The 15,864-nt window shown below is 39.1% G+C and overlaps 1 protein-coding gene across 2 annotated transcripts in view; it reads left to right on the top strand.

Annotated features, from left to right (window-relative positions):
* The first annotated feature begins 563 nt into the window (after positions 1-563).
* The window catches only part of smarca2 (SWI/SNF related, matrix associated, actin dependent regulator of chromatin, subfamily a, member 2), an 89,277-nt gene continuing 73,976 nt past the window's right edge, over positions 564-15,864 (top strand). For both annotated transcript variants that reach the window (XM_063018183.1, XM_063018184.1), the window contains exons 1-3: positions 564-644; positions 5,306-5,519; positions 6,523-6,649. In XM_063018183.1, the coding sequence (XP_062874253.1) occupies positions 5,313-5,519; positions 6,523-6,649 (334 nt within the window). In that variant the 5' untranslated portion in view covers positions 564-644; positions 5,306-5,312. The remainder of the gene's footprint in view (positions 645-5,305; positions 5,520-6,522; positions 6,650-15,864) is intronic.

Raw genomic sequence — 15,864 nt, 5'->3', positions numbered from 1 at the left:
CTCATTCCCACTCCTTACTAAGTCGTGGCCACGACTTAATTATCTCGTTCCCACGAGTTAATAAGGCATGGCCACGCATTTTTTTTTAATTTTTTTAGGGGATGTCACCTTAGGGGCTCCGTAGAATAAAGACCACAACCCACACTATTTAATCTCTGGACACAGGAGTTTTACACTTACCTCCCAAAATATACAGAAGATAAATTGAGGCTCTAAGTTGCCCCCCTTTGTGTGATTGGGTACATAAGAGCGCTTCTTGTGCATAGAAGGGACACAGGACCCACAGCGACTCTGAGCGGAGTAAGGCAGTAAGTGAAAAGGAAGAAATGAGAGGAAAGAATAAGAAAGGGTTACAACTGCTTCTACCGCAATGAATTCCAGCACTTTCTGTGTAGCAGAGTGAAAGTAAGCTCGAAAAGAAAAACGCGCCCCCAACCTCAGAAAGAATGAAATTGATGTTCTGCCGGACCAATCACAGACTTCTAAACCTGCCCCCCCCCCCGTCTCTCCTCTCGACCAATCAGAATTAAAAAACACTGCGTAAACTTGAACTTGTCAGCAGCACAAACAGAAGGGAGCAGTCCTATTTTGAGCCTAAAATAATGCGCTAGTTTCTGTTTTTGTTATTTTTTGACTCTTAAAAGGTAACACAGTTTTATTGTATTTGCTTTAAAAATGTAAAAGTGAAGCTGTGTCATATTGTTTTGCAGTTAGCTAGCCAGCTTGCATGCTACCATAACTGTACAGCTGGAGCTAAGCAGTTCGGGGCTTCGCGTTCTAGCTTTAGCTTGTTGCTACTCGCACTAACGGGGCTGTGTCCAAACCACATACTACTATACTAATTAGTATGTATGAAAATAGGACCGACACCACAGGTCAGGTACTAATTTGACATACTTCATAGTACGGTAGTATGCGTGTTGGTTCGCACACCGTATACTGGATATGTAGCAAGTAAGGTTAGTGCGTAGGTTATAACTTTGATATGAATTAGATTTTGGGCAAATAAATAAATAAATATACAGTAAATTAAAAACTGTTAACTGTTTAATACACATGATTGTTTTGGCGTGAGTTTGAAGTATCATGTATAATATATTACGAGCGTCGTCGTGTCGTAACACGGAAAGTTTCTTATTAGCCTGATTTTATTAGGAACTGTAATGGCGTAAGAGGGCAGAGTGCGGCGGGGCGGAGAAGCCATGATCCAGTCTGTCCCAAATACAGTACTACAACACTTCAGCTTCTATCTATATATCTATTTATCTATATATCTATTTACTATATATATATATATATATATATATATATATATATATATATATATATGCGCAGTATATAAAACAGTGTTTTGCTAAAGTCTAAGACCACCATTACATTTGTTTTAACAATGGTATGATGACCATATATAATTATTATATTAAATATTATAATTATATTAATATTATATTAAATTTTTTCTTTTTTATAATAATTTCTTTTTTTAAATTTGTTAAAAACAAAAAATCTGCTTCTACAGGCTAAAGTGGAAGGCATTACACTTAAACCTAAATAGAATGAAATTCTAATTAATGTCATAGATAACACAAGTATTTGTCCTGCTAGTGTCATATCTGGCATTTTATTCTTCTATTTTATAAAAACAGCAAACACACTGACAGCCTCCATAGATTCCAGACCTAAATATTAAAGAGGCAGTATAGGATCACCTGGACAGAGAAAGAAATAAAAGACAGCCCAAATCTAAAAGAACAACTCAGTGCTGTAAGAAGCCTGGTATAACACACCAGAGGATTCATTCAGAAAACTTCAGGACAGTCTTCCCAAAAGGTTACACTAAATACACTAATTTTTTTTTTTTTGTGAAAGTTTTCTGTATTTTCTGTTTTTATCATAATAAAGAGACAGAAAAATAAATATTGTCATTAAAATTTTGCTAAAACTACAAAGTTAGTGGTGGTCAAAGACTTTTGCACAGTACACACTTGCACACACATACACATATATACACACATACATAGTATATACTCATACATTTATACTATGTATACAGTATTTTATATTAACAGTAGTTAAAAGTATCTTGCCTTAAATTTTTGATGCCATTATTCACAGCGTATTTGGCACTCGTAAGCAAATAGAAGAATAAGCTAAATGATAATTTGTTAATAAGTTTTCCCTAATCAGCACTTCAGTCGTAACTTCAGGGGGTTAGTTACCTATTCAGTGGGGAAAACCCCTGAAAAACATTATTTATATTATATTTATATTATTGTGTTTGTAAATGCATTCAAATGATAAATTTCAGGTTTTTGCCACACTGCAAATTTTCTGTTTGTTTTTACTGTATATTTGCAGAAAAGATTCTATAACAGGTTAAATTCTATTCCTGAAGGGCAACAGAACTGTAGAGTTCTACGTTTCACCTCATTTAACATACTGATTCTTTTTTTTTTTTTTTTTTTTTTTTTTTTTTTTCAGCTAATAAGCAAGGCCTTGTTATGGACTTATTTTAGGGTGTTAGAAGAGGCGAAGAGAAATCTATGTTGTCCTTTTAGGAGATAAGTTTGACAACCCTGTTGTAAAGAATTTGGGGAGGGGATGGGGCACAGGCCAAAAAGAAATAAGAATGAGAGAAAAATGCATAAAACACTTTATGATTTTTTTTCAAACTAACTTTTATGTAATTTTTTAAAATGCATTTTCTCCCCATTTTCCTCCTGATTTAGCACACTCAGTTTTGTCTTCCACTGCTACCAGAGATACCAGATTGCATCCGAGGAGAGCGCGTCGCTGTACACGTCTCTTCCGACATGTGTACAGCCCTCCTCTTCTCGCCCCTGCATTCTGCACAGGCGTCTCTTCTGCCAATCAGGGTCCTTACACAGCGTATGAAAGACCCACCCACCCACACATAGTCCGGCCCCCACCCTGCAGATACGGTGGCCAATTAGTATCTTCTGCAGGCACTGCCAATTATGCCCGGAGGCAACACAGAGTTTCGAACCGGGGAGTTCAGAAGCTCGGTGCTGGTGTGCAAGCGGAATATCCCACTCCACCACCTGGGTGCCTCTTTTATGTAACTTTTATTGAAGTAACACAATATTTAATTTTGTCTTATAATTATACATCTACTGTAATTAATAATACAACTGTACTTTGTCCAGTCAATCCACCATATGTGACTAGCCTATATGAGATATTTATTATTTAGGCTGTTTAGTTTTTATATATATATATATATATATATGTGTGTGTGTGTATTGGTGTTTGTTCTAAAAGCTGCAGATTGCTCAAACAAGCTTTTAGATTATGTCTACATTGAAATGTTTAACATAGAGTCGAGTGATCAGCCTTTGGGTGTCTTTTAGGCATTTGGGCTTGAAGCAATTGTCTGATCTCTGTGTTGTTGCTTTTGTTTGCATAAAAGGTTTAACCTGTGATTTTACGTTATATAAGACTAGTTATTGTTTGCTCATCTGTTACAAATATGAGCGTAAGACGGTGTTTTTGGTCTGCTGTGTCATTAGTTAATCAAAAGAGCTGGAATCAAATGTCAGATCTTTTGCATTCTGATGCAAATACAGGCAAGCTTACTCCATTGATGAGCTACATTTAAAAGACGTTGAATAATCTAAGCACACCCAATGACCTGCTAAAATTTGAAAGTTATAATTAAAGAAAACAAGCAGCACTGTGGACCAGCTTAGAGTGTGGATGCTGCACGGTGACATGGGTAGGAACCTTGGTGCAGTTAGCATTTGTAGGTAGTTTCGCTGTCCCTGTGGGTTTACTGTATGGTGTCCTTAGATCTTCTAAAAACATTCAGTAGGTAAATTAGCTGTTTTGAATTGCTTCTGAGTTGTACGTATGTGTTGACTTGCAATGGATTGGCTCACTGCCTAGAGTGTAATTCCCATCTTGCACCCAATGTTTTTGGTGGCTCTATGGTTACTGAATATAAATAAATAAATGAATGCAAAAAAGAATCAATCAAACAAAGTAATTACTTGTACTTATTAGATTTCACATTTACACATTTGAATAGTTTAAAGCATTTTGGTTTATGTACTGTTAAGGTCAAAATTACCTCTTTAAAGATTTGTGTAAAATTATCTAAATTATTTGGCGTGAAACCTGCCCTTTTTTTTTTTTTATAAATACTTAACATTTTCATTCTCATGATTAGGTCAGTTTAATGTCAGAATCAACCAGGAGTAAGACTTTGTTTCTGCCATAAATATTGTTGACAGTGCCATTTACTGATTTATTATATATTAAAAAATACATGTACATTAAAAAATACTGATCAGCCATAACAATAAAACCACCTCCTTGTTTCTACACTCACTGTCCATTTCATCAGCTCCACTTACCATATACAAGCACTTTGTAGTTCTACAGTCACTGACTGTTTCTCTGCATGCTTTGTTAGCCCCCTTTCATGCCCTTTCATGCTTTAATTGTCAGGACCCCCACAAGACCACTACAAAGTACGTATTATTTGGGTGGTGGATCATTCTCAGCACTGCAGTGGCACTGTCATGGTGGTGGTGTGTTAATGTGTGTGGTATGAGTGGATCAGACACAGCAGCGCTGCTGGAGTTTTTAATTACCGTGTCCACTCACTGTCCACTCTATTAGACACTGCTACCTAGTTGGTCCACCCTGTAGATGTACAGTCAGAGACGATCACTAATCTATTGCTGCTGTTTGAGTTGGTCATCTTCATTAGACCTTCATCAGTGGTCACAGGACGCTGCCCTGGGGGTGCTGTTGGCTGGATATTTTTGGTTGGTGGACTATTCTCAATTCAACAGTGACAGTGAGGTATTTAAAAACTCCATCAGCACTGCTGTGTCTCATATCTCATATCAGCACAACACACACTAACACACCACCACCATGTCAGTGTCACTGCAGTGCTGAGAATGACCCACCACCTAAATAATACCTGCTCTGTGGTGGTCCTGTGGGGGTCCTGACCATTGAAGAACAGGGTGAAAGCAGGCTAAAAAAGTATGTAGAGAAACAGATGGACTACAGTCAGTAATTGTAGAACTACAAGTGCTTTTATAAGTAGAGCTGATAAAATGGACAGTGAGTGTAGAAACAAGGAGGTGGTTTTAATGTTATGGCTGATCGGTGTATATATATTTATACATTTATAATTATATATATTTATAGTTAGACTTGTTCTGACAGTCTGTATTGAGTAGTGAACAGGACCAAAATTCAATTAGGTTTTCTTAGCTAAATAGGTTTGACATAAATATGTCTGATTAATGTTTTTGTTTGTCCACAGCTGAAAGATGTCAACCCCAATTGATCCATCAGTTGGAATGTCTCATCCTGGTCTCTCCCCTGGTGCTGGCCTCTCTCCGGGGCCCATCTTAGGCCCTAGTCCTGGGCCTGGCCCTTCTCCTGGCCCAAGCCCAGGACCCCCCAGCGTGCCACATGGAATTCAGAGTCAGGGGTCAGGAGACTACCCTCAGGAGAGCATGCATCCTATGCATAAGGTTGGGAAAAGTAGCAGTTAGTTAACTTTTCACTCAAAATAAATACTTTACATGTCTACAGTAATTGTACTGTTTCTCTGTGTATGTACAGTAGATTCAGAAAGTATTTTGACATTTTGTGTTGTGAGTTTAATTAAAAAAATATATATATATAATTGTCATTTTAACCCAATGTATAAAAAAATTTTTTTTACAATCAAACCATCTGGTGTAATTTAAATTAATTGCACAGTGGATATAAAAAGTCTACACCACCCAGTTACAGTACCAGGTTTTGTGATGCAAAAAATGATTTCAAAATGAATCATTTCAGAACTGATGCAGGTTTTTGTAAAATTTTGTCTGGCTTGGTTGCCACCCTACCACACAGCCCAGACATACAAAAAGTTGTTGTCAAATGTGGTACACCACTATTACTTGTCAGCAAGGATATAAAATAATATTTAAGGCTTTAAATGTTCCCAAAACTTGTGTTGCCTAAATAATTTTAAATTGGAAGAAGCCTGGCACAAACTTGAACTACTTAAACTTAGTTGGCCGTCCAGCCAGATTGGGCAGCCAGGAACAAGGGCCTTGGTCAGTGAGGTAAAAAAGGAACCCAACAATCAATGTAAAAGAGAAACTGTTGAACAGGACTTCTATCTGAATGTGCTTGAGTGGCTCAACCAAAGCCCAGACTTAAACCCTATCTAACATCTGCTGAGAGTTCACCAACTCACACGATCTGACATGATGGTGCTTGAGAAGATCTGCCATTAAGAATAAGATCAATTTAGGAATTCCCTGGACAGGGTGCGAGTCTGCCTTTGCTTAAGACATAGCCAATCATGTCTATGTAGATGCCCGGTTGGCCGATAGCACCACAGGGATTCGATGTTGGATTTCAGCAGGGGTGGGCTAGCTTAATAGACCATTGCACCAATTGAGCACCTTAGTTAAAATTGTGGACTGTAATATTGAACAAAAGTTGTGTTCACTATCTGTTCTTGCTGATTTGTTTTAGCCTATGGAGGGAATGCATGAGAAAAGCATGGGAGAGGACATGCACTATGGCCAAATGAAATCTCTGGCTATGAGACCGCACAGTGGCATGGGTCCCCCGCAGAGTCCAATGGATCAGCACAGTCAAGGTTTGTTTTTGTTGAAGAGCTATATTCCATAATACGATTAGATAGATTAATACATAAACATTAAATAATTTGTCTTTTTATTTGAAATCATAGTCTTAGCAAAAGTAGGAATGTGAAGACTAATTTTTATCCCCTGAATGCGTCCTCTATACTGATTCAACCCTTCACCGCTGACTGAGGACTCCTCTCAACTGACATGCGCCCCCTCTGGTACGCACAGTCAGTACAGATTTTTCACCTGCACGAGTCGAGTTCATATACTTGACAGGCACTGTGCACGGAGGGCCACACCCCCGTCAGCATTATTCCTCAGCCCTGTGCAGGCGCCATCAGTCAGCCAGCAGGGGTCGCAGTCGCGCCAGTTATGAGGACCTATGGTCCGACTTTCTTACCCCTAAGAACAACAGCCAATCGTTGTTCATATTGCCGCCCAGCCTAGTCGGAAAGGCAGAGCTGAGGTTCAATACGATGTATTCGAAACCCCAACTCTGGTGAGCTAGCGTACTTTACCGCTGCGCCACCTGAGCGGCTTGTTTTTGTTATTGTTATTAAAACCCCAAATCAACAAAAGTTGGGACAGCATGACAAAAAAAAACTGCAGCGCTCTTACATTTACTTTGACTTTTATTTCATTGCAGACAGTTTGAACCCAAGATATTTAATGTTTTTTCTGGTCAACTTTATTTAATTTATTTATAAACATCCGTTCTATTTCAGGCCTAGAACACATTTCAAAAAAAGTTGGGAAAGTAAAGCATTTACCATTTTGTAATGTTTCTGTTACTTCTCACAACTCTTAAAAGACATTTTGGCACAGGGGACACCTAGTGATGAAGTGTTTCAGGTGTTATTTTGTCCCATTCTTCCTGCAAACACGTTTTATGTTTTACTGTGCAACAGTATGGGGTTGTCATTGTCACCTTTTTTATTTTAAAATTCTCCACACATTTGGGGCAGTCCAATACCTGTACCCTCTTCTTCTCCAGCATGCCTTTGTAGTGTGTGCAGCATTTGGTTTTGCATTGTCTTGCATTGTCCCAGTGTTCCTGAATTAGTAACATCTGGTAAGTGGTTACATCACAATCGGCTCTTATGTAAGGTGTGGACCCAGCTATGGTAAACGGAGCAACTTAAACGACTTTGACTGCGGACAGAGAGTTGGAGCCTGGAGATGTGGTGCCAGTGTTTCTGCAACAGCTGCACTTGTGGGCTGTTCCTGTACCACAGTATTACGGGTGTACCCTGCATTGACTAGGATACAACAGCCGTAGACCAACACACGTGTCGCCGTTAAACACCTGTCATCGCAACCAATGCCTCGAATGGCCAAAGAAAGGCGTCAGTAAACCCTGGACACATGGAAAGACAGTCGTCTGGAGTGAGAAGTTTCATTTCCTGTTAAGACATGCTGATAGACGGGTCAGTGTATAACATTTATTGAAGAAAGTCAAAAGCACAAATGTGTACATGGAGTTAAATACATGCTATTGCACCTATGCTAGTTCTACATGATGCTGTGGTAAAACACAAGTAGTGATTTTCTGTAACAAACATTCAAGGTGAAGTATGATTATTCAGAACAAAATTAAGCATGTTGGAGGAAATGTGATATTTTGGGGCTGCTGACTTTTCAGCAGAAAATCAAAGTATACATGACATCCTGGACTTTCAATAAGATGAGAGTCCACAGGAGAGGACCCAGAGGCCTAAAGGATATTTAGAGATTCTGTATTGAGGAGTGCTCAGGATACTCAAGTGGCGAAGTGATCTGTTGCACTAGCCAACCACAGCTGAGACTTGGAATCTCAGCAGTGCTACTGGCCAAAAGAACATCTACACAGGCTTGATTGGGAAGATAGAAGAAGCCCTGCGATGGACTGGCGCTCTGTACAGGGGGGGCCTGTGTTGTGCCCAGTGTTTTCCGCTGGAACCGGACCCACCACGATTCTGGACAATCCATCACAGTGCTTTAAAACCACTAAAATTGCTAAAATTAATCATTTTGAGATTTGTTTTTAAAAGTATTCTCTAATTAAACTTTATTTAAATGATAGATTTATTACATATTTTGTGTGAGACTATGCTAATGAAACAACCTTTTAAATGCATATTTACCCATTTATGGTTATTTTTAAATATTGCACATTTATTCCTTTATCCAAAAATCCCTGTCTGACAAATTTAAATCAAATCAGTTAGAAGTTGATTAACTAATCTAAACACACAAAAACAATGCTAATGCTAGACTAAACATACAAGAACAAAAGCAAACCTAAAACCTAAGCTTAATAAGAACAAACAGGAACTAACAAGAGCTAAACAGGACTGAACAGAGCTAAACAGGACTTAAAAAACTAAGTTTAAGGCAAATGGAACAAACAGGACAAACCTAAAGCTAACAGGCTAAAGAGGCTAACAGACAAAGAAAGCAAGGCGACCAGCCGAAGTATCGCATCACAAACCAAACCGACAGAGTTACATGCAAAATAGTTTCCAAAGACTGTTCCCCAGCTCCCCTCTTAAATACCCTCAGATGAGGGGCAGCTTGGGCTAATTAGCAGAGGGGACCAATCATAAAAGGGGCGTTGGCTCAGGACTGGAGGGCTGGATTCGTGACACAAATCATTTAGGTGGCAGTGCAAACACAGCACTAGTCATAATATTTTATTTAAAATGTTATATAAATGTCTTTACATCAATTTTAAATGTCAAGGATGCACATATTAAGTGGCTCTTCATTTTTTGTGTGTGGATTTTAGAGACCCACAGTCGCTTGTTTTACCGCATGACAGCTGACCATAATGTTTGATTTATGTTTGACTGATCTGCCCTGGAACTAGGTGACGTGGTCAAAATGCAAATTCTTACAAGTGCCTCATTTAAAGTGGTATACCTCATACCACACATACTACGACCAAAAACACCTGGGACATCTATTTATAAATCGGCACGCTGGTGATCTCTAAACCTTGTAACATTTCAAGTTTTTTGATTAATATGTATTCAATACTTGAATTTTAAACCATCCATATGGAGTTGTATAAATCTTTTTGCTATCTGGAAACTGCATCAGTTAGCATGGACTTGTCAGCCATTCATAATCTCAAATAAGCAATTTTGGTCATTTTGACACACATTTGAACTCACATTTGAGTTCACAGTATGGATAATAAGAAGGTTACCTTTTGGTGGGTTGGAGGCCAGAATATTATAGCTGTAACATGCCTTCCTGCCGTGAATATCAACAGGGGGCATGATTTACAGAATCTAGTTCATCTGTCATGGCAATTTTGGCTGGAACAGTGGGGTTGGAGGTGCAGATGATGTGACATGACAGTTTCTCTTAACTGGCAGTCACTTGTGCCTCGTTGAGCGTTAATTTGCTTCAGGTGAGGAGATATGTATTTAAATTACAGTGGGTGTGTTCGAAAACCTAGGGAGCTGCCTTGCTGTCTTACTTACAGAAGTTCATCAGTGGGCCTCTCCCAGCCCGAGGATCTAATATGTTTTCACGGCTACTCAACCTCAACACGTGGCTAAGCAGAACCTGCAGTCTGAAAGTTATGGATTATATTGACAATTTTAATTTATTCTGGGGGCACAGAGAATTTTTTTACCCAGATGGCACCCACCTAAGCAAGACTGGAGTGAAGGCACTAAAGGACAACCTCCATTTTGCTCTTCGCCACCCATCTGCTTCTTGGACTGACTCGACACAATACATGCATCCTCAACCTCCCTCACCTGCCTTCAACCATGAAGGACAATCAAACATACAATCCCCATCACTGGAGAACACAGCTCAGGCTGAGTTTCTGACTCTTGACGAAAGCTATTACGACCTTCATCATTAGGCAGTGACACAGCAGTCAGCAGCAGAGACATCACAGTCATCCTCCAACTTCTCTCTCTCAACAACATCACCTCCACATATGGATTTCACAGAGAAAATGGAGAAACTGGTGTGTGTTGGGACTAAATTCTCACACTCCATCTCAGCCAGTCCACAGGTTTCACTCAAAAAGCCCAGGGCACCCCTTCCCCCCCGTGCTCTGAGGCCACTTCAGCACCGTCAGCAGCAGCCTTGTACTTCATCTACTCTGGCTGTACAGAGTTCAGAATGTTCAGCGAGTGCTACTGATAGCGGCTGCAGAGTACAAAATAATGATAACACTTTGTGATGTGTTCAGGGTCCTTGCTATAGCAGATATGATACTGACAACAGTTTGGAGAGTAAGCTTGGACCCAGTATGTCTGAAATGTTTTCTATTCCTGTGTTGATTAGAAATAGAAAGAATAGAATGCATTCAGCATATCAAGTCAACCAGTCTAACCTCTTACCTGTACCACGACAACCTCGGGCTGCCCCAGGGGCTCCTGTGGTTCCTTTAAAGCTAGCTCTGCTTAATATTAGATCTCTAGCCAATAAATCATTTTTAGTGAATGACATAATTCTATCCTACAGTTTAGATTTTCTGTTTCTAACTGAAACATGGTTAGCAGAAGGCAGCAGTGCCACTGTTCTTAATGAAACAGCACCAGCAAACTTCAGTTTTATGAATGTGTGTCGAAGTGGTAGAAAAGGTGGAGGAGTAGCTGCCTTATTTAAAGATGTATTCCAGTGCAAAGAGACTGTACTTGGCAATTTTATGTCTTTTGAATACCTCCGTTTTATTTTGCAGGGTACTCCCAAAATTTTATTTTTAACCATTTATAAACCTCCAAGATACTCTGCACATTTTATAGATGAATTTGCTGAACTACTGTCAGTTATCTCCACTGAGTACAGCTTTTTCATCATAACTGGGGATTTTAACATCCACTTATGCCAAGTTCACACTACACGACTTTCCAAGTCGTCAGGTCGCTGTATATTTCACACTACACGACTGATCGGTGATAGGGGGTTTCACACTACACGATCCATCACCAACTGGAATCGCAGACGAGCTTCTCTGGTCTCCCTTTTTTTTTTTTTTTTTTTTTACAAAAACACATGTGAGAAGTGACGAGAAGTTTAATGATACCACGTCCAAAAAAATGAACGTCAACAAGTAGCGAGATATCAAAGGGTTTGTGCGCTGATGTGCAGCGTAATATCAAGGAGGAAAAATAAATGAATCTGAGTGGATTTGGCAACACGAACAGTATATGGCTTGTTTTGTAGTAAGTTTTGCAATGCAGCGTGGGTATTATGTTTTGTAGAGGACGATCAAATCAGAAATACTGTGTTTGTGTCGGTGTATCCTGATATATTAACTATATTAATTAAGCCCCTGTCCTCACGCTGTATCCTGTGTTCTCATTGGCTGTTCGACATGTCACTCATTCCCAGTTGTCCGTCTGAGATCAGATATCTGGCGTGCTAGAAAACTCAATCCAGTCGCCGAGCACTCGGCGAGCCGGTCGGGTCAAGTTGTTGGATAGTTCACACTTAGCGACTGAGAGCCGAGTTTCAATCGCCGAGCAAATGCTGAAGAACTTTTTGGTCTTTTTGACACGTTTGGTCTATTGCAACATGTGAAAGGGCCTACACATACTCGAGGGCACACTCTGGATCTAGTTATTACTAAAGGTCTTAATATTTCTTCTGTTATGGTCAAGGACTTGGCCCTCTCTGATCATTTTTGTGTCTTCTTTGAAATACTGATCACTCCAGATGCTCAAACTAGCTCTGTTTCTGTTAAGAAAAGGTACATAAATGAAAGCACTAGTTCTCAGTTTATGGAGGCCATAGCTATATCACCAACTTTAATTGCAGAGTCAGTTGATGAACTTCTGGATAACTTTAATGTGAAAATATTGACTGTCATGGATGTGGTTGCCCCGGTAAAAGTCATGAAAACGTTGAGCAAACAGAAAGCACCATGGCGTAACACAATGATGGTAATAGCTCTGAAAAGAGAATGCAGGAGAGCTGAACGTAAGTGGAGGAAAACTAAACTTCAAATCCACTATGATCTCTATAAGCAAAGCCTTTGTAGTTTTAACTCGGAGTTATGCAGGGCTAGACAGCTGCACTTCTCTAAGATCATTAACAGGAACATCAACAACACCCGCACTCTGTTCAAAGTGGTCGACAAGCTTACAAATCCTCCAAAACAGATCACCCCAGAACTTCTGTCCACAGAGAAATGTAATGAATTTGCTCATTTCTTCTGTGAAAAAATCAAAACTATTAGACTGACCATCAACGCCACTCAGTCAAACGATGAAACCATGCTGCCCCTACAGACACCTAAAAATAACATGACTATTATGTCACAATTTAATACAATAGACCAAAGCACTCTGGAGAAAACAGTTCAGCATCTTAAATCATCAACATGTTGTCTCGACATGCTGCCATCTGAATTTTTTAAAACTATTTTTAACTCTGTAAAAACTGATTTGCAACAAATAGTTAATGGCTCACTAGCATCAGGTGTTTTCCCAAAGTCATTAAGCCACTCCTAAAAAAGAGAACTCTGGATGCGTCTGTGTTAAACAACTACAGGCCGGTCTCAAATCTTCCTTTCATAGCCAAGATCATTGAGAAAGTTGTTTACAGTCAAGTCAGCAGTTTTTTGAATTCCAGTGGTTATTTTGACAAATTTCAGTCAGGCTTTCGAGCTCACCACAGCACTGAAACGGCTCTCATAAAAGTGTTAAATGATCTACGGCTGAATACTGACTCGGGTAAAATATCAGTTCTGGTTTTACTGGATCTTAGTGCTGCCTTTGACACTGTAGATCATAGAATATTGCTGGACAGGTTGGAAAACTGGGTTGGACTTTCCGGAACAGTCCTTAATTGGTTCAAGTCCTATTTAGAAGACCGGAGTTACTTCGTCACTATTGGCAGCTATGAATCTGACAGGGTGGCTATGACATGTGGAATCCCACAGGGATCAGTTTTCGGACCTCTTCTGTTTAATCTTTATATGCTGCCATTAGGCCAAATGCTACAGGCTAACAACATTGATTACCATAGTTATGCAGATGACACACAGATATATCTGGCTCTCTCACCAGATGATTACAGCCCAATAGATTCACTGTGTCAGTGTCTGGAGAACATCAATAACTGGATGAGCCAGAATTTTTTACAGTTAAATAAGGACAAAACAGAAATTGTTGTGTTTGGCAGCAAAGAAAAGAGGATTAGTGTCAGTGAACACCTCAGTTCCCGGGCTCTAAAAACCAAAGACCAAGTTCGAAATCTTGGCGTTCTAATAGACTCAGATCTTACATTCACCAGCCATATTAAAACCATCACCAAAACAGCCTTCTACCATCTTAGAAATATAGCCAAAATCAAGGGTCTAATGTGCCAACAAGACCTAGAGAAGCTGATCCATGCTTTTATCTCCAGTAGGGTGGACTATTGTAATGGTCTCTTAACTGGACTTCCCAAAAAGACCATTAAACAGTTACAGCTCATTCAGAACGCTGCTGCTAGAGTTTTAACTAAGACGAAGAGAACTGAGCACATCACTCCAGTTCTAAAATCTCTACACTGGCTTCCGGTTAGTTACAGAATAGAATTTAAAGTGCTGCTACTGGTCTATAAATCACTGAATGGGTTCGGCCCAGAATACATCTCAGAAATGTTTAGAGAATATAAACCTAGTAGATCTCTTAGATCCATGGACTCAGGTCAGCTAGTTGAGCCCAGAGTCCAAACTAAACATGGTGAAGCAGCATTTAGCTGTTGGGCTGCATATAACTGGAACAGACTGCCAGGAGATATTAGATGTTCCTTAAATGTAGAAACCTTTAAATCCAGGTTAAAAACTTTTCTTTTTTCTTGTGCCTATGATTGAGCTCAAAATTTTTCGCTATTACCCTCATTTTACCATATTTCTTTTAGTTTTTCATGCTCTTAATAATTCTTTTTATAGAGCAGTGTACATTCTAAATTGTAGGGTATATTTTACTATATTTTCTTTTAGTTTTCATGTTTTAATTGCTTATCTCTCTTGTTTTAATTTCTTACTTCCCAAATTGTAGGGTATATTTTACAATATTTTCTTCTAATTTTTCATGTTCTTAATTTTTTATCTCTCTTGTTTGAATTTCATGCTCTTAATTGTAACTAAATGTTTGCAAGAAGTCTTTCTGAGGTTCTAGATCTCAGGAATGTTTTAATGCTTTTAATTAATTTTTTTTCTTTATGTAAAGCACTTTGAATTGCCACTGTGTATGAAAGGTGCTATACAAATTAACTTGCCTTGCCTTGCCTTACTGCCTACATAGGCAGCTGCCTCAGTAGAGAGGATTTTAATATGCCAATGACTTATTCAAGGTTATTCAAATGCACTACTTAGACAGCGATTCCATCGGGTTTTGCTTACAAAGCTAACACACTTAGCATCTTGCCATTCATGGCAGCATGACGACCTTTTTGGAGAGGGCCCCACGTTTGGATCCAGCATCACCATTGATAGAGTGATGGTCCAGCTCTTTTATTTGCCATCCTCGGCTTGTTCTTGTTTTTCTCTCTTCATTCTTTTTCTGAGAACGGGATTGTGGCAGGCCTGTGGGTTCGAGCCTTATTGTGACACCCAGTTTTTTATTTTACACTTTCATTTTTTTATCCTATTTGTGGGCTGTGGATGTTTTGTGCTGTTCACTTGTTAGATGCCTGTTGGCAGGGCTCTAGACTAACCTTTTGCACTGGTTGCACTGGTGCGCCTAACTATTTTTCTTAGGTGCACCAGCACAAAAGTTAGGTGCACCCAAATTTTCGACCGCATCGCATTCAACACAGGTTCACTTTTTTTTTTTTTAATCGCTGTCCATATAGGCAATATTGACTTGTAAATGATTAACTAACAATCTGGTCAAAATGGCAAATCTGTTTGCTGCTGCCTGCCGCTGAAAGGCAGTGGGGAGAGGGGACACTCGGGCAGTGCATTTATCGTGGCATGTAATGTGTTTTATAGATGCATTGTGCTTTTTCAGCCTTTCAATTCGAAATGTATTAGAACCAGTCACAAATACACTATTGCAGGCCATGGTCTTCCCATGCTCTTTACAGTTAATTATAGTATTATAGTCTAATTATAGTACACTATTATAAAAATTCTAAAAATAATAATAGAGTAAATGTGTGTGTATATTTAAAATTATATGTATATATATTTGTGTGGGTTTGTGTGTATGTGTGTGTGTATGGGGCTCTAGTGTTAGAGTGTAATCTTAAATGCAGTGCATTATATTATCGGCTTTAC

Source organism: Trichomycterus rosablanca, chromosome 21, assembly GCF_030014385.1.
Source record: "Trichomycterus rosablanca isolate fTriRos1 chromosome 21, fTriRos1.hap1, whole genome shotgun sequence".
Classification (NCBI taxonomy): Eukaryota; Metazoa; Chordata; class Actinopteri; order Siluriformes; family Trichomycteridae; genus Trichomycterus; species Trichomycterus rosablanca.
The sequence above is the reverse complement of the archived record's forward strand: the minus strand, read 5'-3'. Positions and strand labels throughout refer to the sequence as shown.